Source organism: Sebastes umbrosus, chromosome 23 (genome assembly GCF_015220745.1).
Source record: "Sebastes umbrosus isolate fSebUmb1 chromosome 23, fSebUmb1.pri, whole genome shotgun sequence".
Classification (NCBI taxonomy): Eukaryota; Metazoa; Chordata; class Actinopteri; order Perciformes; family Sebastidae; genus Sebastes; species Sebastes umbrosus.
Genome location: NC_051291.1, coordinates 15705904 through 15731755, shown reverse-complemented (window position 1 = coordinate 15731755; position 25852 = coordinate 15705904). Strand labels below are relative to the sequence as shown.

The 25852-nt window shown below is 39.2% G+C and overlaps 1 protein-coding gene across 1 annotated transcript in view; it reads left to right on the top strand.

Annotated features, from left to right (window-relative positions):
* Positions 1–25852, top strand: part of LOC119482654 (serine/threonine-protein kinase WNK1-like) — a 109896-nt gene that overhangs the window by 48630 nt on the left and 35414 nt on the right. Inside the window, 11 exon segments of the mRNA XM_037760368.1 lie at positions 4666–4838; positions 11683–11903; positions 14129–14286; positions 19269–19357; positions 19949–20088; positions 20344–20423; positions 20645–20977; positions 21935–22004; positions 22650–22789; positions 22792–22845; positions 25124–25429. Of these exon segments, the coding sequence (XP_037616296.1) occupies positions 4666–4838; positions 11683–11903; positions 14129–14286; positions 19269–19357; positions 19949–20088; positions 20344–20423; positions 20645–20977; positions 21935–22004; positions 22650–22789; positions 22792–22845; positions 25124–25429 (1764 nt within the window).

Below are 25852 nucleotides of genomic sequence, written 5' to 3'. Positions count from 1 at the left end.
GAATGAAGAAGGAAACATTAATAATGGATTAAGAAGCCCCCTTAGACTTGCTGTCTGCTTTCTCTGCTCACATCTATGGAGACACTCAGAGAGGGAGAGAGAGAGAGGGAGAGAAGTAATCTTCTGGAGCCCTGAGGGAGGTGTCTAACAGTGATACGGGTGGTCAGGGTCTTTTCTAAGTGCTGCTGGGAAGTGGAATGTTGGCTTCCAGTCAGTCAGGTGACCTACACTTGTTGTCATGTGACCACCCAGAGTGTCATGTGATCATAAAATTAAAGTGAGTGCGAGTGAGACAATGGGAGTATGGATTAGTAAAATGAATGTATAATAATAAGACCTGGATACGGCCCCGCTGCTCAGCCTTGCTTCCAATTTTTTTCCAGTGGCCACTCGTGGTATTGCAACGAAAAATATCCCCCAAATAGCATTTTCCCATTATCCTGGCCAAAATAATTGCGATTCACAAAAAACATACTGGAATTACTTTACGTTGAATTTTGTTAAGAAACAAACATTTTCATTTATACTTTTTAGTATTTAATATTTATAAAAATACTTTTTAGTGAAAAACAAACATCTTAATCATAGAGCATACACTCCCCCTGCATAAATAAAGTATAAATAATGAATACAAAATAGCAACTTTGTGTGAGTCTGTTCATTCTTACATGATCATACCTGTATTTTCTTTAAATCAGGCTGTATTTTTTCAATTCTCTGCCATGATAGTGAGCTTGATTGAGTCACTCATGAGGATATTCACGATTATCCTGATTATGGAAATTCACCATGATCACCTGAGTGTTTTTATTGCGATCCGCGTTAAAAATCACCATCCCTAAAGAGACGTCTGTAAAACTGTTGACAGGACACCTTGAACTTCAAACAAGGTTGATTATGATTCTTTCTGAATTTTTGATCCACGGAGGATTTATTTTTGTGAAATTTTCCTTGAGCTGCGAAAATGATTTTAAAGTCTGTGACGTCATCACAATGTAAAGCCTACGGGCCGAGCTGGAGCTCATTATACTACTTCAATTATTCAGTTAGCCGCATACCCCGGAAGTAAACCTGGAAGCTAGAAAACGTTTTTGCCGTATGCGCCAGGGCGAGCATTTCTCGTAGGACTGAATAGGCCCCATCTTGAGGTTCGGTATCCAGTTCTTATTATACATCCATGGTTGGTAAGCAGCACTTACATGGATGTTTCTGTGTGTCAGTTGCTAATGGGCCATCATCAGTGAAGTGGTTGCTGCAGGATGAAGGGATAAGCTGCTGCGCACACACACACACACAGATTCTACACACATTAATGCACTTAAAACACACTGAAGCTTTCAGACTCTTTCTCTCTCTCTCTCTCTCTCTCTCTCTCTCTCTCTCTCTCTCTCTCTGTAAGTCATATGATATAGATGAGGCCCCAGGTTATACAATGTGACAATATGAGATCATCACCTAAGAGATTGTCTTAATCTCTGAAGCAGCTCACAAGGTTTTCTAATAGCTTTATACCATTAAAAAGACTCACCGTGACCTGACAGAATCTTCAGTGCTCAATGGTTGGTTTGCTTGGTATTTATTGTTAAAGTAGGAATACTACCTAATTATTTAGATCGTACTACCACCATATCCCATAATCATGGGATTTGGTGGCGCTGTAGCTTTAAACACTATGAATGATTGATGCTGAGCTTGTGCTGTGTCTCGGATGGTTTGCACTAATGCGCTGGATGCTTTTTTTCAATCCCATATTCAAATTAAGTACTCAAATAAAACAATGCTGTAAAATAAAACATTTTATCAGAAAGATGTCAGAATATTGTTGATTTATTTAATGGAACGACAAACCAGTTGAATTGGATGTAGGTGTCCCTCATTGGACCTCTATTTAAAACTGGTTGCCGTGGTGATAATCCTGATGATGTTGCCAGGAGTAGGTGTCTAACCTCCAACGTCTGATCTTGCATCACCTTAAAAATACCGCTGATTCTTTAAATGAAATATAAAAAAGGGGTTTTCAGTTATTCCGTCATCTATATTTAAACAAACAGCCTTTGTGTCTGTCCTGCTGCAGACCAATCCGTCTGTTCGCTTTTCATCCTCTAAAAGGGTCACAGACATTATTAAACGCTCTGGATGTGTGTCATTGTTTCCTCTCAAAGCACACGTATCTGTTTGTTCCAGGTTAATTTGGATAACTCTTTCATATCTGTTTTAATCTTTTTTTCATATCTGGTGCAGTCTACTTGTAACTGCAGGCTGTGAAGACTTTATATTTTGCATGGGTAACTTAATAATTTAGAGTCAAGGAGGTCGGAAGTTGCAACCATATTTGGGCTTGAATAAATCCTTTGAGTATTGAGGTTCTGTCACCTTATTTTCTCGTCGTCAGGCAGCTCTGATTTTGTTTATTTTTGGGCCAGTGATGTGCCGAATGTGTCAGCTACAGTTAGACACAGAGCTGGTGAAGAAACCAGAAACATCAATGTGCTGCAAACATTCAGACAAAGCAAATAAGCACACACACACACACAAACACACACACAAACAAGTCTAACGTAAAAAAGTAATGCCTACAACATAATAAAAAATATTTTTTCGGGGGCTTTTGTTCTCGTTCTCAGTTGAACGCATGACACTTTTTACACTCATATATGAATGCACACACGCTCCCACTTCTTCTCTGTCTGTCTGCTGCCCTTTTACATATGTGTTTATTGCGGTATCAGTGGTAGAGCTGGAATGCCCATTAAACTGAGCGTATGTATGTGTGCAGGACTTTTCTAAGAGGCTAGTCGTCCTCAGGATGGAAGAATGTAGACCGTAACTGTAGCCTTTTGTAGTCACTCTGGGTGGCTATACGACCACTGCTAATAAAGACTCAGTTAAACCTTGGTGCGAATGTTATAGACCATGATTCACATCCAAACTACAAAAACATGGAAGGACACAAGAAATAGGAGCTGGTACCTGAGGATTTGATGTGCGTTTCAGGAGAGAATTGGGAGTGTTTATTGGTGGGATGCCAGTGAGGGATCACTCACATAGAGGGCAGTGGGATCTGAGGGGAAAGTATGTTACACCCCTCTGGTAAAGCTGCTCACTGGAAGGTGAAAAGAAGCCGCTGGTGACACCATAATCACTGCCTCGTTCTCTCATTCCTCGTATAACAGATATTCTGTTAGAGCTGAAACGATTAGTCGATTAATCGTTCAGATGATCGGCATAAATTGAATCGATAACAAGTCAAGCAGAAATGCAAAGAAATGCTCTAGTTTCAGCTTCTCAAATGTGAATATTTTCTGGTTTTCTTAGTCTTCCCTGTGATTTTTGGAATTTAGTATTATTAGCATGGCCTCTTTTTTTTGTTTTTCAGTATTGCCTCCTAATGGCCACGGGAGATCGTTGTTAGCATGATCCTGTTTAAACCCATGTAAAATAGAAACCATAATAGCTAGAGCATTCTTTCTTTTTTGCAGCACAAAGCTATGGCTTCTGTCTTTCGCGTCATCAGGTTTTCCGCTCGTGATGACGTCATCACGTTACATTACATGCGTAACAAAATTATCAAAACGCCTTTGCATTTGATCTGCTCAGAAGAATGAGCATATCTCAAAAACTAATAAATGTGTATACTTCAAACAACTTATGGAGTGTTAAGAAATATTTTGTCCATGTTTCTACATTTAGAAATCCTTTGGATCGATATGTTTTGTGTTTATTTAGTAGCGTTTTATGAAAAACCTGTCTGATCTTTGTCATTTTTTTAAAAACTTATGATACAATTTCAATAATTAATCAGTTATTATACTTTATTGACTGGCATAACCTTGTAGTTGAGGTTGGATAGATTTTAGGGATATGAAGCATTTGAAGATACTCCAAGAAATTACATCACAATAAGCAAAAATACCAATGTAGGCACTGGTGGACCATTTCTATTGCAGAATTCAAAGGGTTAATAAGGAGTTTAAGGAGAATAAGGTGTAATAAGGAGAAACATGGTCGTCTAACAGTGGAGCTACAAGTGAGGTTCACAGTAGAGGGGAATATATGTAAAATAAAAAACACACCATGTTTTATGGTTATGCCTCCGGCGTAAAGTCAAATCAGTTTATTTATAAATCACTTTTATTAAACCAGTTTGTCACCATGTTCCTCTCAGAATAAGGAAGCACTGATAAAAAGAAGACACGTCAAAATACAGTCTCACTCTGACGGATGTTTGCGGCTTCTTTGAGTTAAGATGAAATGACCGTCTACTGTTTTATCCACATCCACACCCTTAGAGCTGTATTTCAATGTAATATGGCATCAGTTTCTGATGGTTTTTATAGTTCATCTACATTTGTATTCTAGCAGCATGTTTAGACGGTGCATCAGTGTTAGGTGTAAAAATGTTGTTTGTTTTGTAAGTATGTATTATTCCATCTCTGCTCTGTCTTCTCTACCTTACTTGTTTATTTCCTCTGTTGATTAGCTTCCCTCTCCACCCCTCAAACCCTCCTCCCGCTTAATTTGATTGTAATCACACTCACTAAAATAGTGTTGCACTATTAATGCAACATGTTTTGTTTGGGTAAATGCTCCATCTTACCTCTAGATAAACAATCTTTCTTAGTTTTTATGACTAATTTCCCTCTTTTTTTTCTTTCCTGTGTGTAGGATCGCAAGCTGTCCAAGTCGGAGCGTCAGCGCTTTAAAGAGGAGGCCGGGATGTTGAAGGGTCTCCAGCATCCTAACATTGTCCGCTTCTATGACTCCTGGGAGGGACCATGCAAAGGAAAGAAATGTATTGTTCTGGTCACGGAGCTCATGACATCTGGCACGCTCAAAACGTGAGTACATCATAAGAGATAAAATTAATTTTTCAAAAATGTTAGTTTAGTGATCTTGGGGTGGAAAAAACTGTATTTAGCTATGCAAAATGTGTAGTGTCATTTCTGTAGTTTCTACCACTACTACTTCAGCTACTCTACATACACAGACACACAGATCAGGTGACTGAACAGGAAGCTATAGGTGTGACTGGTAGGTGTGAAACACAAAATACACTGCTGACAACTAACACAAAAAAAAAGGTCTGACAAAAAAGAAGCGGTCAACTTATCGAAACAAACTTATTGGCATGGAAAACAAAGACTTGTATTGCATTTGCAGTAGAGGCAAATCGATTAATCAGTATAAGCTATCGTTATTGGCAGAACTGGGCTTTGATAGTGGCCGATGGCTGCACAGCCGCCACCAGTCACGCAGGGGCGTACATCACCGTTTTGCATGGAGGCTCCATACACAAACATCAGCTCTTTGTCCCTGATACAAGACAGGCAGACAGGGAGGAAAAGAAATCACTCACTGTTACTTTAACTTGCTCTCCTCCAAATAATTCAGCCACGTAACCATCCATCCATTCATGAAATGAAATCACACACTTTTGGATCCTCCTTACCCTGGCCGGGAATAAGCACCAACATTAATGGTTTGTAAGAGTGGCATATAATAATGTACGAGACATGCAACAGAAGTTATCGTGGCCAGTCAGACTGTAAGCCACAGAACAGCGCAAAACAGTGACAAATAGGCTGCTGCAGAAGTAAAGAAGATATCGGCCAAGTTATCGTCTTTCTCCTGCTCCAGACTGTCATTATTATATCGGCCTTTAAAAATCCACCACGGTCGACCTCTTATTTGCATCATTTAGTTCATGTCTTAACCCATGAAACACTATTTGCAGGGAATATGCGCCAACACAAGCATTCAAACGCTTAAAAACGTAATTTTCCCTTTGCTTTCTGAAGAGCACCGTCATTACAGACGATGACTCACCTTCTCACACACACACACACACACACACACACACACCTATGTCCTCCTCTTTTCTGTCAAACCATTCCGCAGTTTTTCAACTCTATTTTCTTCTCTATTTTCAACTTCAAACAGCCTTTCACTGTGGTGTCGTAAGCGCGTCACATCCCCGGCAGGATTTTCATTGCTGAGTGCAGCTGTTAGTGGGTCAGCTAGTGTGTCTGACTCATTCCACGTACAGTACGTGTCTATGTTATTTACAGTATATGTGATTGCTCGGAAAGCTCAGGAATCATGGGGAGACTCCCCTCTATGTGCGTGACAAACTGTATATCAGTGTGGCGCCTGTCAGTCTCTCCCCTTGATGCCTCTGTGGCGGTCATTGTCCACGCCATGAGCGCATGCCAGCCTCTCTCTGCTGTACAGAATAGATGTGCATGTCTGTGAATGCGAATGCGATTGTTGAGCTCCTGACACAATAAAAGGCTAAATGTGGGGCGCGTGGCGCTACGGCGTGCCCCACGCGGTGCATCGTGGGACATCGGCCCACCTGCCAGCTGCTGCTTCTGCTGCAGATTCTTTTCATTCCTGACAGAGAGACAGACAGAGGGAGAGACCAAATGAGGCGTGTTGCGGGTGGGGGGGGCAGACGGATGACCAGACTGTTAGATTTATGCAGAGTCACAGAAAGAGGGAGACAGGAAGTCAAACCGTCTGAGAAGCTGACAGTGAGACAGTTAAAGCAGCTGACGCACAAATAGCCAAATCAATGGACCAAATGATCCCGTTTATAGGCAGCTATAGGCAGAGTGACGGATAAACCAATGAACCACCTGTGACCAAAGAGTGAGAGTATTAATCCAGCACAGCACTACCAAGGACAGTAGCACCCTCCACTGGAAGATTGGAAGAAAAAGCTTCATAAATGTGTTAACAAATGCTCTCCATCCTGCTTCTATCCAACATGTTTCACACATAACAGTGAAAGGAAGTTGAAGTTTTACAAAAAAGTTCTGTTTTCTCTCACTTTCCACTACCTACTGCATAAATAAAGAGGGAAGCAGGAATTATAAATTACTAAAAGAAAGGTTTTTAGTGATTTAAAAAAGTCAGACAGGGCTTTGGACAAAATGAATCACCAGAATGCAAAAACGAATGTTAAGTTGGGCAAATATTCCTGAACAACAAGTATAATAGTGGTGGAATATTACTTAGATCCTTCATTATTAGTAACAAATCGTATGTGCTGTATAGTATCCTGTACAATAGTTTCAAAAACAAATTAATGTGGCACCATTAACAATCTTATTAGCATACATCAAGTATATATAGTATTATGGCTGCAACTGACGATTATTTTCAATATTGATTAATCTGCCGTTTGTATCTTGGGGCTGGGCGACATCTCGATAACGATTTATACCGTGATATAGCATGTTTTCTGGTAATTCAATAAATAAATAGTCTATATGAAATAACCACATGGTAAAGCTCAATTTTGTATACTCCTGTGTGAATTAAATACTTGAAAAGTATTAATAAAAGAAGAGTATTTTCTCATTTTAAGAACTTTAGTGCAAAATTAACATAACAGTTTTCAGTGAAATTATAGAGAAAAAATAAATAAATATATGCGATAAAAACCATATAGAAAAATATATATGATAGACATTTTTGCAATATTTTGATGATATATATATATGTATATATATATCATCGTTATATTGCCCAGCCCTATTGTATTGTTTGGCCTAAATGTCAGTAAATAAATAGTAAATAGTCTTCATGTGTCTTGTTTTGCCCAACCAAAGTTCCAATACCCCCCAAAATATTCAGTTTACTATCAGAGAAGAAGAAAACCAGCAAATATTCACATTCAAAAAGCTGATACTAGTAACTTTTGGGTATTTTTCCTTAAAATAATCACTAACAGTGAATGATTAATTTTATGTAGACTCTTTTAGTTCTTAATTTTAAGTGGGTGATGCATGCGTGTACATATAAGAACAGGAAGGAGGCTGCTCAGGGATTTTTGGCTGTCGTCCAGATGAAGACTCAGAAAGGAGAGGAACTGTTGTGCACTGAAGTGGTGGAAAAAGAGAGAGGGATGGTGAGAGGGAGGACTGATAGGAAGGGAGGGATGGAAACACTGACCAGCGTGGGTTCAGGGCATTAGAGGCCCCTTATCTTCAATATGTGTGTCCATGGGTGTGTGTGTGTGTGTTTATCTGGTCATATGTACTGTATATGTACGGTTACTGTATAAACATGTATATCTGCATATTTCTGCAAATATACATCTATGTATGAATGTATGGGTGTTGACAAGAGAGCACGGTTGAGTGATTGTGTGTCGGAGGGATGCGTTGTGCAGGGTCACTCCAGCATCGCATGCCACAGGGTTTAACTTGTCTGTCAACACTGTTCTGACTTCATAAAGGGAGGGAAAGAAAGCCGAGGAGACAGGCGAGGGAGAGGAGGTAAGGAAGGTACAGAGGGAGGAAGAGGAAGAGGAGAGTTCTTAAGAGAAGTTGGAATAAAAGCTTGAGATGGGGGTGGACGTGAGGAAGAGGGAGAGGCTTTGATTTGGAAGGTTTTAGTATAAACACTTAAGTAATGCAGATGTGCATTTTGAGGTATTAAAAGGTCCCCAAAAGATTATTTTCAGTCTGTAATGTGTGCCGTACCCTGAAGGCGAACTCCCTATGAAAATATGTGACTCCACCCAGATATTTCTGTTTAATGAAGTCCTCTGTGTAACTTCTAAAGACATAAAAGACAAACTCGTTATTTAAAGCAAACAGTCCCGAGTTCCAGTTTGTTATTTGCTGCTTTTCTTTGTCTCATGTGTTAATGAATTTAATCTGTTTGGATTTTGTGCTATTGGTCAGACAAAAGAAGCAATTTGAAGACATCAACTTCAGCTTTAGGAAATTCTGATGGCCAATTTGTAGACCAAACAAAAGTTGATTATTTGAGATAATCATTTGTGGCTCAATTGATAATGAAAATCATCATTAGTTGCAGCCCTGCTGTGGTCATTCTCCATTGTTGGTATGGAAGGGTCTTAAGTTAATGCTGTCGTTCTCAGTTAACTGTACCTTGTGTGATTGTGTAGCATGGTGGATAATTCTGACAGAGCTAGAGTTCATCAGAGGCCAAGGACAGAAGAGAGGACACACTGCATGTGGTTTATTTTAATTCCACCAGTCAGCAGAGATGCTTCCTGACAGTCTTTTAATGGTCTCTGTATTGGAGGGTGTGTAGGATGCTGCTGCTCCTAATTGAAATAACGGTTTAAAGAGGAACAAATGAAAAAGTTCAAGACATATGTGAGGAGTCTTTTAGTCGGCTGCCAGCTATTTTAGCAGGACCATGTGCAGAATTAGTTTGAGCTAAGTTTGAAGCCCGGACATTGAATTAAATGCAGTAAACAGATCAATTTTGAGCTCCACGGACCAAAGCGCTTTAACAAATAACAGAAATTAGCGAGGATCAAATTATTCTGCCAGCTGTGATGCAGTGAAATTAGCACATACCAACACGTGGAAACAGTTGATTTTCCTCTGAATCCTCGTCATGGTCTGGATGATCGGAAGAGGACTGACCCTGCTCCCCTGTCTGTTCTTGGCTCTGTACGTGAATTTAGCTGAATAGCTGAGGGAGAGAAAGGCAGACACGTCCTCCGAGCTGATGGGAGCACATTGGAAACACTTTGCTTAGAATTCAAACATTGATTTTCAATTAGCAAATCAAGAGTGACAGTCAGATGAATTTTCAATGAGTTCTCAAAGCTCTTACAGAGACGTTTGGACCGAAGCCCTTTCATCAAATCAATTCAATCAATACCAATAAAAAGCGACTGCATGTTTAAGTTATTTGACTGAAAATGAAAGAGATCTGGATGTGCTGTTAGTGCAGATAACTGAAATACGTTTCACACGCAGTAATCACAGTCGGGTTTCCTCCCACATTCCAAACACATCCAAACTAGGCGGACTGGAGTCTCCAGATCACCAACAGGTGTGGATCTGTGTTAGTTCTGTAACAGCGTGGCGACCTGTCAAAGGGTGTCTCCCTGCTTTCCACCCAGTGTATGCTGGGATAGCTTCCAGACTCTCATAACTCTGGACAGTGAAGTGGGTAAAGATAATGGACAGCTCCCACTTAGAAACCACAGTAAACGTCTCTGATGTGCATTAGCATGGCTACTATTGTTTCACTAGAAGTTGCTATTTACATGATATTGCGATGGGATGTTTTTGCTTTATATGGAGTGAAAATAACTAAAGTCGATGGTTAAAATTGCCTAATGCCTGCTTAAAGCTAGGGTTGGTAATGTTGAGAAACTGGCAAGAATGACACTGACAGTTCTGCTTCAGGCCTCCCTCCAAAGCCACTCCCCCAAAATGATCATAATGAACGTAAACAATGAACGTGGCTATTGTTAGTACTCACAACTATCAAGTTAGCAGCTTGAGGAACCGGTGATGTGCATTGAGTGCACGCAGACAGGCAGGTCGTTATGGTACATGTCCACAGGGGCATTTCCGACGCGAGGGATCGCCTCGCTTCCCAGCATTGGACGCTTGATGGGCTGCCACTAGACACTTGACACCTGATTGGACGAACACTTTTGCTCGTGGGCTGCTGCTGCTCCCAGTTTTCAAACCGGAACCGACATGGCGGCTCGTTTGGAAACTTTTTTCCTCGTATATCACGGAAATATTTCACCGAAATGTTTTTCTCAAAACATTTTATGCGAGAAATAAGCCATGCAATTGCTGAATCAGTCTTCATTTTAAATCAACAGCGGTTAGTTTAATAGTTTCTCGGGAGATTCCAGAGGTGGCGTGGCGTGCCGGACGCCCCTGATTTGCATAAGTAGCCTAGACCTCAACTTTATGCAAATGAGGAGCGACCAACTTGACGCCCCGTCTCTCGAAACTCGCCGCCACACTACCAGAATGTATTGCACGGCTGCTTACGTAGACAATGACTGGGAAGCTTGGGAAGGCCGGATCCTGTGGACACGTATCATTAGACAGGGAGGTAGATCGTCCAATCATTACATTTGGGCCGAATGAAATGATTGGATGGGTTTATTACATTCCTGTGCCAGCCACAGATACCAGATTTTTTTCTTTTTTTTGTGTCAGAGCATTCGATTTATTGATTGCTGTCGGGATGTAATGAAAATTTTAATCTAAAACATGTTCTCATTCTTCCTGCATTGACTTTTGCAACTGAATCAAGCTCTTTCAGACCCATTTATATCCAGATTAAAATAGATAGTCAGTTTTCAAGAGGTAAAATAAGAGTAAATCTCTGTTTGTCTCAGTATTCCAGTGGTTATTTGGCATGCATGCGATGTCAGTCTCTAACCACGCTGACGCCTGAATTGACTGTCTGTCTTTTGTGTGTGTTTTTATGCACACATTCATGTTTGTGTGAGTATTTAGGACGTATCTTTTTTAAGCTGGAATTGTCTGACAGTAATCCACTTTGGTTGTGTAAGCTTTCATCTTTAATTGGAGCATTATCCGTGTTTCCGTTGCTGCATCTTATCTGGCTATTGTCTGCCTCGCCACGCTTTGCTTTGGAATAATTAATTCCCTCATGGATGCTTTTCAGTGTCCTACAATAATGATATTACTGCAGAATACATTCAAAACGCTTTAGAGTGCCCGTAAACCTCAATGAAATGATGCTACAGATGAGATATGAGATGAATAGCAGGGTGTTTTTTTAGCCACCTGAACAGGATACACGGCTATTGAAAAGCTGTGAACCGGCTGCTCTCTGTGTATTTTAGTACACTTAATCTCACTTTGTTGAATGACACGCCATCTGATGTGTGATTTCTTTGTCTTGCAGCTACTTGAAGCGTTTCAAGGTGATGAAAATCAAGGTCCTGCGCTCATGGTGCAGGCAGATCCTCAAAGGCCTTCACTTCCTGCACACCAGAACCCCGCCCATCATTCACAGGGACCTGAAATGCGACAACATCTTCATCACGGGGCCAACGGGCTCGGTGAAGATCGGGGACCTGGGTTTGGCCACGCTGAAGAGGGCCTCCTTTGCCAAGAGTGTCATTGGTAGGAAGAAATAAGCACAAATTCCTTTTTATCTCTTGCATCTCACACACACACACACACACACACCGGTCTGTAGTCAGACATAAAGATGTAAATCTGAATGGAGTGTTTTGATTAGGGCTGTCAATCGATTGAAATATATAATATTGATATAATCGTGAATATAATTGCGATTAATCGCATGATTGTCCATAGTTAATCGTGATTAATCGCACATTAATCACATTTTTTATCTGTTCAAAATGTACCTTAAAGGGATATTTGTCAAGTGTTTAATACTCTTATCAACATGGGAGTGGGCAAATATGCTGCTTTTTGCAAATATATGTATATTTATTATTGTAGACCACTTAACAACACAAAACAATGACAAATATCTTCAGAAACCTTCACAGATACTGCATTTAGCATAAACAAATGGCAAACTCAAGCCTAACAGGCAGCAACAGCTGTCAGTGTGCTGACTTGACTATAACTTGCCCCAAAACTGCATGTGATTATCATAAAGTGGGCATGTCTGTAAAGGGGAGACTCGTGGGTACCCATAGAACCCATTTTCATTCACATATCTTGAGGTCAGAGGTCAAGGGACCCCTTTGAAAATGGCCATGCCAGTTTTTCCTCGTCAAAATTTAACGTAAGTTTGGAGCGTTATTTAGCCTCCTTCTCGACCAGCTAGTATGACATGGCTGGTACCGATGGATTGCTTTAGTTTTATAGTTTCATATGATGCCGGTATTTTCACTCTAGCTTCAAAACTGAGCCCGCTACAACCTAAAAATCCCAAGTTGCTTTAAAGAAATTAGTGTTATTATCGCGTTATTATCACGTTAACTCTGATAGCCCTAGTTTAGATCTGTGACGGTGGAGAAAGTGAAACAACTGACCTCATTTATGTGAGTTTGCCATAACAGTTAGCGCTTTACACATACACATATCCACACATGCTGTCAGGTATAAGCAAAGACATGAACACAGACACATTGTGTCCCACCACACACACCTACTGTAGATTAATTTTACTGCTTCTAAAATGTCTGGCTGTAAAAGCAAACCGCAGGCATTTGAAATGTGAAATGCACACACACACAGTCAGTCTGCTATTAAGCTAGGATTAAGCTGTCTGGAGATGTGATGGCTGCGTACACACACACCCCGCACATAACACACACTTAAACACAAGTCGAGTAAAAAGTCTCTGCTGGGTTACGCATAATAACTTGGCTGCCAGTTCAGTTGTTAACCACAGATATTCTGGTATTCGTACACATTCACGCACAAAGGCTATTATTGTGCATATTCTCATGCATTGAGGCGAGAATGATATGCTTTGTAAATCTCACAGCTGCTTTGTAGTAATCAGGCAGACCTCAAGTATTTGGACACTTGCAGAAATCCACACACACACATGAATGTGCACACACACAACAAGGCTAGTGTGTCAGTACCAGTCAGTGAGTTTGTAATTTAAAATTTCCAGCTGTGTTTGGGGAATTTTTTATGATTTTAGGCCTCTACTCACCATTAATCATTTTAGTATGTGTTTTTTAGCTATGATGTTTATTTAAAAACATACTCTGCAGATATATTTTAGCTAGAACTGCTTAATTATGGCAAGAATCATAATCACGATTATTTGGTCAGTGTTGAGATCACAATTATTTATTATTTACTCACTGATTTTGGGAACATCATGCATTTATTGTACTTAAAAAAAAAAAAAAAACTTGTCTTTTTAAAGTGGATTATCTTGAACTTTAAATATAATTCAACTGAAAAAAAATGTAAAAAATAAATGTAAAAAAAAATAGATAAATAAAATAATATATATATATATATATATATATACATTTAAATACATAATATAAAAATAAATTAAATTAAAATAAATAAGATCAGATAAGATTATTTTGAGAATCTTGTTTTCGTAATCGTTATTTATTATTTACTCATCTAACATCATGCATTTATTGAACTTTAAAAAAAACTTGAACTTTAAAAAACATGTAAAAACATGAGATAAATAAATTAATAAAAAAATATATATACAGTATATATACATTTAAATAAATAATATAAAAATAATTTAAATATAAGTAAAATATAAAGCCAAATTCGTAATTGAAAATAAAATAAAATTAATCAATTGATTAATTGTACCGTTTAAGATCTGTAAATTCATAGCACAATGTAATAGTTTATTGTTTTCCTCTCCTTCTCATCAGGAACACCAGAGTTTATGGCTCCAGAGATGTACGAGGAGAAGTACGATGAATCCGTAGACGTCTACGCCTTCGGGATGTGCATGCTGGAGATGGCTACCTCAGAGTACCCCTACTCTGAATGTCAAAACGCCGCCCAGATCTACAGGCGGGTCACTAGTGTAAGTCTGCATTTACAGTACGGGTTTAAACTATTTCTTTTGAATGCTTCGGCTGTGGAGACACCATGTTCTGACATCCATGTGCTGCATCTAACAGCCTTGTTTGTCTTTTTCGTGTCTAATCTCTCCACCCTCCTCCGTGCATCTCTCTCTGCCACTCCCCCCATACTTGTTTACTGACTGTATTAACAAGTTTGGCATGAGCTGTGGGAGATCCAGATCATATGACTGTGTTTTTGCACTGATTAGTTTCTCTTGCTTATTTTCCTCTGAGTTCTCTCCGAGAGAACGTTGAAAGGAAATGCAGAGAAATGTGAGACAAAATATGACACTCTTGCATCAACCAATCTGGTTGAAATGAATTCACCTTCCATTCACTTTTAGTTTTGTTACATTGCCAACGTTTGCTATAAATCTAGATGACAGTTGGCTGGAAACATTGTGAAAAACGAAATGAGACAGAGACCAAAACACAGACAACAGATGCAATCAGAGGCTGTTTTAAGTTGAGTGCTGCTGAGGTCATCACCCCAACACACACACACACACACACACACACACACACACACACACACACACACACACACATAGAGAGAGAGGCAGATGAGAGCTGTCTCCCTGCTTTCCTCACGGGACTGAGTTCAGCTTTGTGGAGGCTGACAGTGACGGTTAATGGACCAGAGGAATTTACTAGAAACCTCTCTTTCTCTTTATCTCTCTCCATCCTCCTCTAGTGCCTCCATTATCGCTCTGTTCTCTCTGCGTCTATCGTTCCTATCACAGCTTTTATTTCAGCTTTATTGGAAACATAAAATTATCTTCTTTTCTTTAAATCATGCTTTTTATTGTATCCTTAAGAATAATGACTACAACAACCTAAACCACAACAAATAAAGTAATATGCACATATAATAACAGATAGTAACTGTAAATTGAAAAACAAAGGAGAAAAAATGGTAATAAAAAATATAAAATAATAATAATAAAATGTATAAAGAATATAAAAATATATACCAGTAATAAATTAGAAAATAATAAAAATAAGAATAAAATAAATATAAATATAAATATATATAAATTTAAGAAGAAGAAGTATAAATGAATGAATGAATGAAATAAATATAATGTAAAATTAGAAAATATATATACTGGTAATAAATTAGAAAATATATATTATATAATAATTATATAATACATATATAATTCTTATAATTAAGAAATATAAATAAATTAATAGAATAAATTCACAGACAACGTAAAATGATTCTTGTGTTGCCAAAGCATCAGTGAAAATCAGAAAAGATGCTCAAACATATGGGCACATTGTTTACTCAAAAACATTCATTTCAAACTAAGGAATGATTGCCGCCATTATGTCTAAATATTTGTCTGGCAATACTACAGAAATTAAGTGCTGTTAACAGATGGGAGCAACATCCCCCCCCTACAAGTGCTTCTGTTACCTCTGGTGAAGTCTAACATTAAAATTGAATGGCAACTTTAGACACACACTGACAGTAGTTTCCTTTTAATGTGTGTAAAAATAAAAAGTGATGTGTTCCATCTTTTATTTAAAAGAATAATAATAGACCGACAAAGGCTGCAAGAGCAGAGGTTTTGTTATAATATATCTTATATGCTTTAATGTTTATTCAGTTTTCAGTTCAGTAATGGAATTGATCAAATCCTTTCAGTGTCCACCCATAGTATCTGACTGGCATATTGAATTGGATTTGGATTAAGATTGGCTCTAACCACCACTGTGAGAGAAAAGAACAAGTCCCCTGTCTTCTTGTCTTCTGTCATCTCTCTGGATCTTCTCAATTTAATTTTAGAAGCTTCATGGCCAGAATAAATTCAGACAATCTGATTATCGTTGTGACCTCAGCCTCCAGGTCCACAACTCTGTTTGCGTGTGTGTGTGTGTTTGAGTAATAATTTAATAGCAGTAATCTCTTGAATTGAAGGAAAAAGTTATGCTTCGTTTTATTCAGCCAGACACTGAGTCAAACAGCCAACTGCAATCGTCTGTATTTGTTATTGTCACACACAACCTTGTGACAACCCCAGGGTGTCCCAGTCACCTGCTTCCTTTCACTTCACTGCCTAATTCGCCCTCACAGCGCTCCACCCTCCGTTTCTCACCGAGTCAGAGATCTCAGTTAACCCCTCATGTGTTTCAACTGCAGCTTCAGCAAAATAAAACAGTAAATGTGAATTTAAATGCACTTCTGAAACGCACATAAACTCTGCTTAGTTATAATGTACACCGAGGCATTTAACAATTAGACTACTGCTTCTTTTTAACAGTTTATTGATGGATTATTAAATTTAATAAGACAGTTACCAGTTGCTCTGACAGGTCATTAACAGGATGTGCCTTTCAATTAAATGCTGTTTAAGGAACTTTAAGGTCTTTACATCTTGATCATCTCTGTGTTGATATCAAGTTCAAGTTTGTTTATTCGTCATATGCACAACAATTACAGCAAGCAGTCGTTGGCAATGAAAATCTTGGGGTCTCAGGTACCCTTCAACAATGCTCATTAAAAATGTACATATAAAAAAGGAAAAATCACACAAGCAAAAGCAAAATGAGAATCAAAGACATAAAATAGTGCAAGTTCAAATAGGAGTATTTACTATATAAATAATATATATTACTTTAAGGAGGATAGCAGGATAATGAGACAAATAACAAAAGGATAGGAAAGTTATTTATTATTTATTAAAATTATTTATGTATTTTTCTTTTCTTCTTGTGAACTTCAGGTCTCTAAAAGTATAACATAAAAGTCTTTTATTTAAATAAAAAAAACTGGTTGTCCAGGTCATAACCCATCGACGTATGGAACCAGTGACAATGGGTCACAAAAAGATTGGGAACCACTGGCCTAGCATGTGCAATAAAGGGACAAATACTCCACAATAAACAGTATATATACATACAGTACTTTATATACATTTTGCTTTTTAATATCAATATTTTACTCTTAATTGTGCGCCCTATTTCATTTTGATATACTTCATGCTAGTGTTTGAGGCCCGTGACTGTAAGGTATCGTCCTCTGAGAGTGTGTGGGGATATACTTATAAAACCTTAACATACAATGTTGTTGACGTACTTCATGGTTCTTCTCCTTCTGGAACATTCCAGACCTCCAATCAGCCTCGTTAAACTGAAATCTCTCTCTCTCTTTCTCTCTCTCTCTCTCTCTCTCTCTCTCTCTCTGGCTCTCTCTCTCTCTCTCTCTCTCTCTCTCTCTTGCTCTTGCTCTCGCTCTCTCTCTCTGGCTCTCTCCTTCATCCTCCCTTCTTCTGTCAGACTTAATACCATTACTTCCTCCATTAGTCCTAACTTTGTTTGGCCCTTGAATCACACAAGTGTGTGTGTGTGTGTGAGAGAGAGGGAGCTAGAGAGAGAGTGAGTGAGAGAGAGAGAGAGATGGGGGGGTTGTTGCGTAATGGTGAACTGGGGGGGGGGGGGGGTTGCAGGAGAGAAACAGGCCGAGAAAGTAAAGAAAGAAAGAAAATCGGAAGGGAAAACCGAGCTGGGAGGACAGAAGTAGGTGGTCATTTGTTGGCATGAACCGTTTGAGATAAATCTTTCTGTCTGTGAGCCAACTAGTTTAGACTAAAAACAACTTCCCAAGACATCTGTCAGTCAAACAGGTCTCTAGTCTACTTCTCTCAGTACTTTCTCGGTAAGTTACCTACCTTTTTATTTGACACATCTTAAACCTGTCTCTTTTAGTTTGGCTTTCTCATGTTCCTCCTGCTGTTTTAAACAAAAAAAAGGGTTTTGTGATTTTGTATTGCTTTCAATCTGCACTCATCTTTATGAGTTTGTATTTGATATATTATGTGTTATTTGATGAAACGGATATCTGCTACAAATGATCCGTGTTAATTTCTCCAGCCTATTATCTGTTTTTATTAACTGCATGTCAATTGGGCTGTACTCAGCTAGACCTTACACAGAACAAGCAAATGCATTGGATTGATTACATGTTATCATTCACTGTAGCATCCTCCATACAGGTGTATAACGGAGGGAGAGACTGTAGTATTTTCTGGAGCATGTCATTTTCTTTTGCTACCTTTTTATTTATGCAGGATTTAGCTTTAGCTCCGTTCTTGCATGACTTTGCTTCAGTCTCTGTTTTGTTCCTCCATTGTTTGCTCCAAAAAAGTCTAATAAATTATGCACTAAAATGTAGCACCTGCATTGCATTGTGCTGCATCATGCTAATATGTTGTATTATATGTTGTCTCATAACTTTATAACTTCTCTGGGGGGATTTCTACTGCTGCGTTAACCTAATGTTATCCACCAAAAGACCCTTTTTGTAGTGCCAAACTTCAGAATGAGTCCCTGCTGATGCCTTTTATTAACAGGTTCTGGTTTTCTTAATTGGTTCTGAACGGCTGTGATTCATTATGTATTCCTGAGAGGACATCTGGGGTTATGTGTGAATTAACCCTTTCACTGCAGGATCTCCGTCTGTCAAATGTTTTTAACCTTCATACAACACTGTTAACGGCAAAATGTTCTATTTGCATGGCTCATCAATTTGAATTATTGAATGGCTATTTCACAGTTGAAGTTCCATTTAATGTAATTAGTAACAGTTAGTCCTGCAGTACGGACTGCAATAGGTATTTGGCTTTCGACACTTTCCAATTTGTTTCATATTTTCAGGCTATTTCTTTATTTTATTTGTCCTGTTTTCTATACTCCTATTCTGAAGATTAATTGCATTGCATACAGAGGCAAAACAAAAACAGCAAGCAAGCATTGATCTGTTTTCTGGAACAAAATGAAGTGGTTTAACATGAATGAATGTACAGAATACGTACGTGCAGTGTGTTTGCGTGTGTGCATTAAGCAAGTTTATGAGAGAGACTGTGTGAGAGATCAACTCCTTGTCTTTCTCTAAAAGGTTCCTCGTGTTCACTGCTCTTCTTTTTTGTGTGTGCAGGGAGTGAAGCCTGGTAGTTTTGACAAGGTAGCCATTCCTGAGGTGAAGGAGATTATAGAGGGCTGCATCAGAACAAACAAGGATGAGAGGTGAGACACACACACACACACAAACACACACTTTCAAAGCCTAACCCGGCTATATCTTTGGATTCATGGTTGTTATATTGACTCTGTATCATTTATAGGTGACATTTGCAATCTCTTACTTTATTAAAATAAAATAGATCACAATATCACCACCACACGCAGTAATATTTGATGGCAGATTCACCCTCTCTCTAAATCCTGTTCTGATTCACGGCTTCTTGGTCAGAAATAAGAAGGCCTGTGTTCAAACATTAACCGAACCCTCATCCCGTCTACTGCATTAGAGACAAAACCAAAGCTAAACTCTCTTGCACTCCCATTTGTTTTTCTTCACAATCCAAATTCCATGGGTCTCTTGATGATGAATAGTCATATGATTTGGTGTGAAATAAATGTGGAAGACAGACTGTCTCTGGACTAAGTTATTGTCGACATGTTGTGTTCCGCAACAGATAAATGAAATACCATGTCCGTCCTATTAGCTGATCAACGGGAGACCGGCCCACGAGGCGCCGCTGGTCTTGGAACAAATTGGCATCAAGAAGTAAATCTTCCTCTTATACATCTATTTTTGTCCTCTTGTTCCTCTAGGTATGCTATAAAGATCCTGTTGAACCATGCGTTCTTCCAGGAGGACACGGGGGTCAGGGTTGAACTGGCAGAAGAGGATGACGGGGAAATGATTGCCATTAAACTCTGGCTAAGGATAGAAGACGTGAAGAAGCTCAAAGGCAAGGAATGATTGTATTTTTCCATCTTATTAAGATCTTTTATACATGGAAGAAATTGTACCAGGAATATTTGATGTCATTACTAAAGCCCAAGGTCCCATAAACACAGACTTTTCAGCATATTTGTCTTAATTTGGCAGATATTAACATTTTTATGTAAATAACCATTAACATTATTTTTTCACCACAGATGTTAATTACTCCCAAGAAAACAGAGGAGCAGCTCGAGTGACCAGACATTTTGTTGTTTTGCAGGCAAATACAAAGACAACGAAGCCATCGAGTTCTCCTTTGACCTGAACAAGGACGTCCCTGAAGATGTGGCCCAGGAAATGGTACGTACTGTACAGTGCAGGGGAGGAAGTGACGACTGGATGGACAGATGGTGGTACGGGTAGTCGGAGGAAGCGAATGGATTTAGAGAGAGAGTAGACAGGAGGGAAGGATGTGGGATGGAAAGACGGAGGTGGGGATTGATGTATGAAATGAAAATTCAAGGAGCTTTTGGGCCTGTTTGATGAAAAGAGTATCTGTGTGACTTCACCTAACTCCCCAGGTTGAGTCTGGCTACGTCGCTGAGGGTGACCATAAGACCATGGCCAAGGCTATCAAGGACCGTGTGTCACTGATTCGCCGGAAGAGAGAGCAGAGGCAGCTGGTACGAGAGGAACAGGAGAGGAGAAAACTAGAGGCTGAACAACAACTACAGCTGCAGCAACAACAGCAACAACAGCAACAACAACAACAACTACTACAACAACAACAACAACAACAACAACTACAACAACTACAACAACAACAACAACAACAACAACAGCAGCAGCAGCAGCAGCAACAACAACAACAACAGCAGCAGCAACAAGAGGCACTCCAACCTTCACAAACACAGGTTTGTTGAACAGCTAGCTAGCATAGTTTAATGTTGTTCATTTGTTAGTGAATCAGTTTTCTCAGTATATTTGTACCTTAGTAACACTGACTATTTTTTACATGCTCAAAATATTCCGGATTTTGCCCTTATTCCAAAAAAGACAATATTCCCACTAAGCTGTTTACATGGCTAATGAAAATGACTATTCCACTAATGTTCTAGCCGTCATTCTCCGATTAACACAAACGGTGACGGACTTGTTCATCAGTGCGAACACTCCCTCCCTCTTTCATTCCTTGAACCGCCTTCTTGAAAAGGTCGGCGTTGCGATATTTGCGAATATCCAAGAACCTGTTGATATCCAATTCTTTCATAATGTTTAAAAGTAGGCGTGTTTCTCCTTCCGACCAGAAATGTGGGCTTTTCTTTAGGTCATGCATCTCTACAAACTGTCGGCTAGTTGGTTTGTGTACAACACACAGAGCTGGACTCAAACAGGCAAGAGGCCGTGTGTCGCAAACTGCTGTAAAAACCCCAATTGAGATGCATATTCCTAATGCGCTGTAGACATGTCCAAAGAATGCTCCTAAAACCTGAATAATATCGGCATATCCAACATGTCGTAATCGGAAAACGCACCATTCGGAATAAGACCTAATTCAGAATATCCAAACATAATATGCCTTTTACATGACCCGTATCAAATTTGGAATATTGTCATATTCAGAATAATAGTGGAATATTAATATGCCTGTAAACATAGTCATTTATTGGTTGATGGAACAACAGACTCTGATCAGTAGTAAATAAGGATGTTTTTAAGTTTTTCTATTACTTGGGTATTACAGCTGTATGTTTAGTGCCATTTCCACCTGGCAGTCAGAGTCCACATGTTCCTTTTTCCAGGTGTAGTATTTCGTATTTGAGTGTGGATCATGTGGAATCAACCCCCGGCTTGTGTTTGTTTGTCTGCAGGTAGAAGCAGAGGAGACTGACGTGGAGCAACAGCAGCTTCACTACCAGCAGACCGGCATCTCACACACATGTAAGACAAACTGCAAATAGCAGATAGAGCACGGCATCGTCACATTCTACACAGATCTTGAGATTATTTCCATGGTGTGCTCATGTTTGACTCATAAAAGATAATATCTTAAGCATCTGTAATGTATGATTTAAGATTACTATAACACAAAACTTTGTTCCAGTGCATCCATCTCTAAAAACATGACTGCATACATCAAACCAAAATATTCACTATGAGCGAAGAGGGTTATTCCAGTATCATATTGTCTTCCTGTAAACCAGGGGCAGCCATTGTTGAGTAACTTTTCAAGTGTGGCACACAGTCTTCTTATTGTAGACTGAAAACACACTGGAACTGACTGCTAGTTCTTCCTTCCTCTAATTGTGTGCCACTGAAGTTGTTCATGCCATGTTGTGCTCTTTATAAACAACTTGTGCTCCCCTGTGGCCGAGGGAGAAACATTACTTATAGAAATGGGAGTGCAAAACTCCTACAAAGTTATACAGAAGTATGTTTTTTTTTTGTAAATAATTACTTGACTGAGTGCTTCTGTTCCAGTCTTTACTTTAAGATGGGATTTACTGGACTGAGGTGTAATGGAATAAGCAGCGAAGGGACTAAAGGTGACCCTAACACATCTGTTTCTGTCTCTCTCTCTCTCAGCTGAAGGCGGTCTGGACAGCGGCCAGGGCTCCTCAGTCTTCTCCTCGGACTCCCCCCACCTGGGTCAGCTGACCATGTCTTACAGCGGCTCCCCCTCCTCCCACCCCCCTTCCCAGCCCCAGACCCCCTACCCTTCCACCCCCCCTCCGCTAACCCGCAGCAGCACCCCGGCTACGCCCAGCCGCCGCAGCCAATGGTGAGTGACGATGTCATCCAAGTTAGACACATTATGCATGTATTAGGATGCCATGCTTAACACATCTGTGAGAGAAAGGTTGCTGTGCTCACAGGTGTGCTGAAAATGACAGTTTGAAGTGAGCACTGCATTGTGTTTTTGGAGTGGGAGTGAGTAGAAGTTTGCAGTGTTTTGTGAGTAGGCTGGACATTTGTTGAACTAAATACACAAGAGCATTTTTTATTTGGAGATGATCACCTCTGACCTGAAGAAGAGGAGTACTAGAAGGTATTTGATTTCTTTCTTGCCTATTGAGGCTGTAACTTACCGCATTGCACAGAGAGAAAGCAATCTATCAGCCAATATTAAAGACACTTAGACAAGTCAGTTAACAACACAATCTGATATTCATTCAGTTTGTCAGTCAGCTAAGTAGTCAGTCCATTCTCAGCCAGTTAGTCAATCACTTACTTTCATAGTACGCCAGCTAACCAGTCATCTTCTGTTGTAATTCATCTTAGAAGTCGCTCTCTCTTCAGCGTACCAGATGTCATGTTTCCCTCTGTGCCTCAATCCTGGCATTTTCTCAGCCAGTTACTTCTTTCTTTCTTCTTCCCTCAATCCTCCTCGTTCTGTATATTATAATCCATATTTTTTTGTAATTCTCCCTCATCTATGCGTCTAGTCGTTGCATCTGTTGTTTGTTCAGTTACTATTCTATTTTGTTATGTAGTATATTTCTTTGTTTTCATATATTTATACGTGTTTTATACATTGATAGTTGGGCATATTTACTTGGAAACAACATGCTTTTTACTTTGTTCATGCAGAAGCATCATATTCAGGAAAAGAATGACGAACAAGTGGGATAAAATGCCTACAACATTGCGAAGACACTTGATAGGTTCCTTATTATATTATCGTATTAATAGAGTATTTTAGTTTTGTTAATAAGAAATTCTGTATATTATTTTAATCAGGTTTCAGGGGAGTGATGTAATTACCACAGCGGTATGTTCAGCATTTTTTTTTACTGTATTTTTAGAATTTTTCCAAAGAGATAATTCACCTTAGATATGGCATAAAACTCTTTCAGAAACAGTTTTTATAATGCACATTTTAGAGATATATTTGAAAATAAAACTCCACACATGTCATTGTTTATTCACGTTACATTACAGTCATTTGGCAACACTTTTGTCCAAAGTGACTTACATTAAGTGAATTCAAACTTGTGCAGTTCTCCCGAACAGTTGACCGAAAGCACGTTTAGTGCAATTGATTAGAGCCACTGATGTTTTGTATATCACCACAATGTTGACTGAGTACGGTTTATTGGATTTTAATTTAGCTTTTTTCACTATGGGGATGTTTTCTGAGCATACATGCTATTCTAACCATAATCCTCAATCGTTGACCTTTTAGCAGCAGATTAGTCGATTCCTCGCTCAAGGGCACCTTTATAAGTACTTATGAATGGAGACGTGAGCATTTCTTATTTAATTTCCCGCCCAAGACTTTTCCATCTGGTGACCTTTTGGCTGCAAATCAAGTCTTGTCATTTGGATATTCATTCAGTCTGTAGGCTGATTGATTGAATAATTTAATGATGGATTGGTCTTATTTTTAGGACATTTCTCAATAAGCTTATTTCCTCATCAAAGGTCATTTGTCTTACTGACAGACTGGTTTATCACATTAAATAACTACTTAATTGAATATCTCAATTTACTGTTTTTTTCCTTTTATGTAATATTGGAATTATTTTTTTTTAATTTTTTTTTTTATTTATTTATTTGGTCATTGTTCTATTTCAATCTGTGTTTCATTTGTCTTTACTGCATTTCTTTATAAGTTAATTTCTATTTCTTTGTGTTATTGTGTTATCCTTGTTGTTATACTTAACAGGTTTTGCTAGAAATTTGTTGTTGGAAAAACTGAAGCATTTCCTCCTACAATGATCTTCCTTTTACAGAGATTTTCTCTTTAATAATCCTTTAAAAATTTAGGAGCTGTTATTTTCCTTGTTTATGTATTACCTTTTAATTATGGAAAGTATTTTTTTTTTTTAATTGAAATGTAAAACTGTGATTTAATATCACTATTTACTATTTTTTTCATCATAATTGATATTGTTTATTCTTCACTTTACTTCTTAAGTTTTCATATGTGTGTCCTTTGGTTGTGTTTTAATTTGACTTCTTTTTTCTATGTTTAGGTAATTTTTGTGTTTTAATTTTTTTGTGTTTGTTTTCTATGTTGGTCCCACCCTCCTCTATCGCCCCTCCCTGGCCTACAGCCTGCGTCGCGCCGCCGTCGAAGTCGTAGCATGTCTGTTTGCGTCCCCCCCTCCTCTTACTCCCTTTACCCTGCTCCTCCGCCCCGGGCCGTTCCTCCAAAGCGGCCCTCCACCCCTCCTCCAGACCTGTCTTCCTCATCCTCCTACACCGCCACCTCCCCCTGCATGCCTCTCGCAGCTGAGAGGGACACATTCGCCGGGCGCCTGTCCAAGGCCCTGGAGACGGTCCTACCCCTTCACTCTGCCTCCTGTCAGCCCACGGCCAGGCAGCGGAGGGCCAGCCTGCCCGCCCTGTTCTACACCCCTGTAGGTTCACAGTCTAGGGCCACAGTGGTGGTGACAACCGGAGAGGAAGGGAGGGAGAGAAAGATGAAGGATATGGGCCACACTGGTGTCTGAAAGTAGATAAAACAGCTAAACATGTTGTTTTCTGTATTCACAGAAGAGTGCCATTGAATATGGAAACCCGTGACAAAGTTAATGTAGTAATTTGTTCTCAATGCTGAGTGACACATTGAATGAAAGGACTGTTAATGAAACAGCTTGTATTACTCATTCAGTTGTTTTGTCACAGCTTTTGAACAACCAGCCAAATGAGAAATGTGTAAACAACACACATGGAAACAGAAAATTTAATTTATGTGCTATTTCATTGAAAACGCAAGATGAGTAAAAAACATCCTTAACTAGTTTAGTTCCACTGCAGCCTTCCCAGCCTCAATCGCTGAA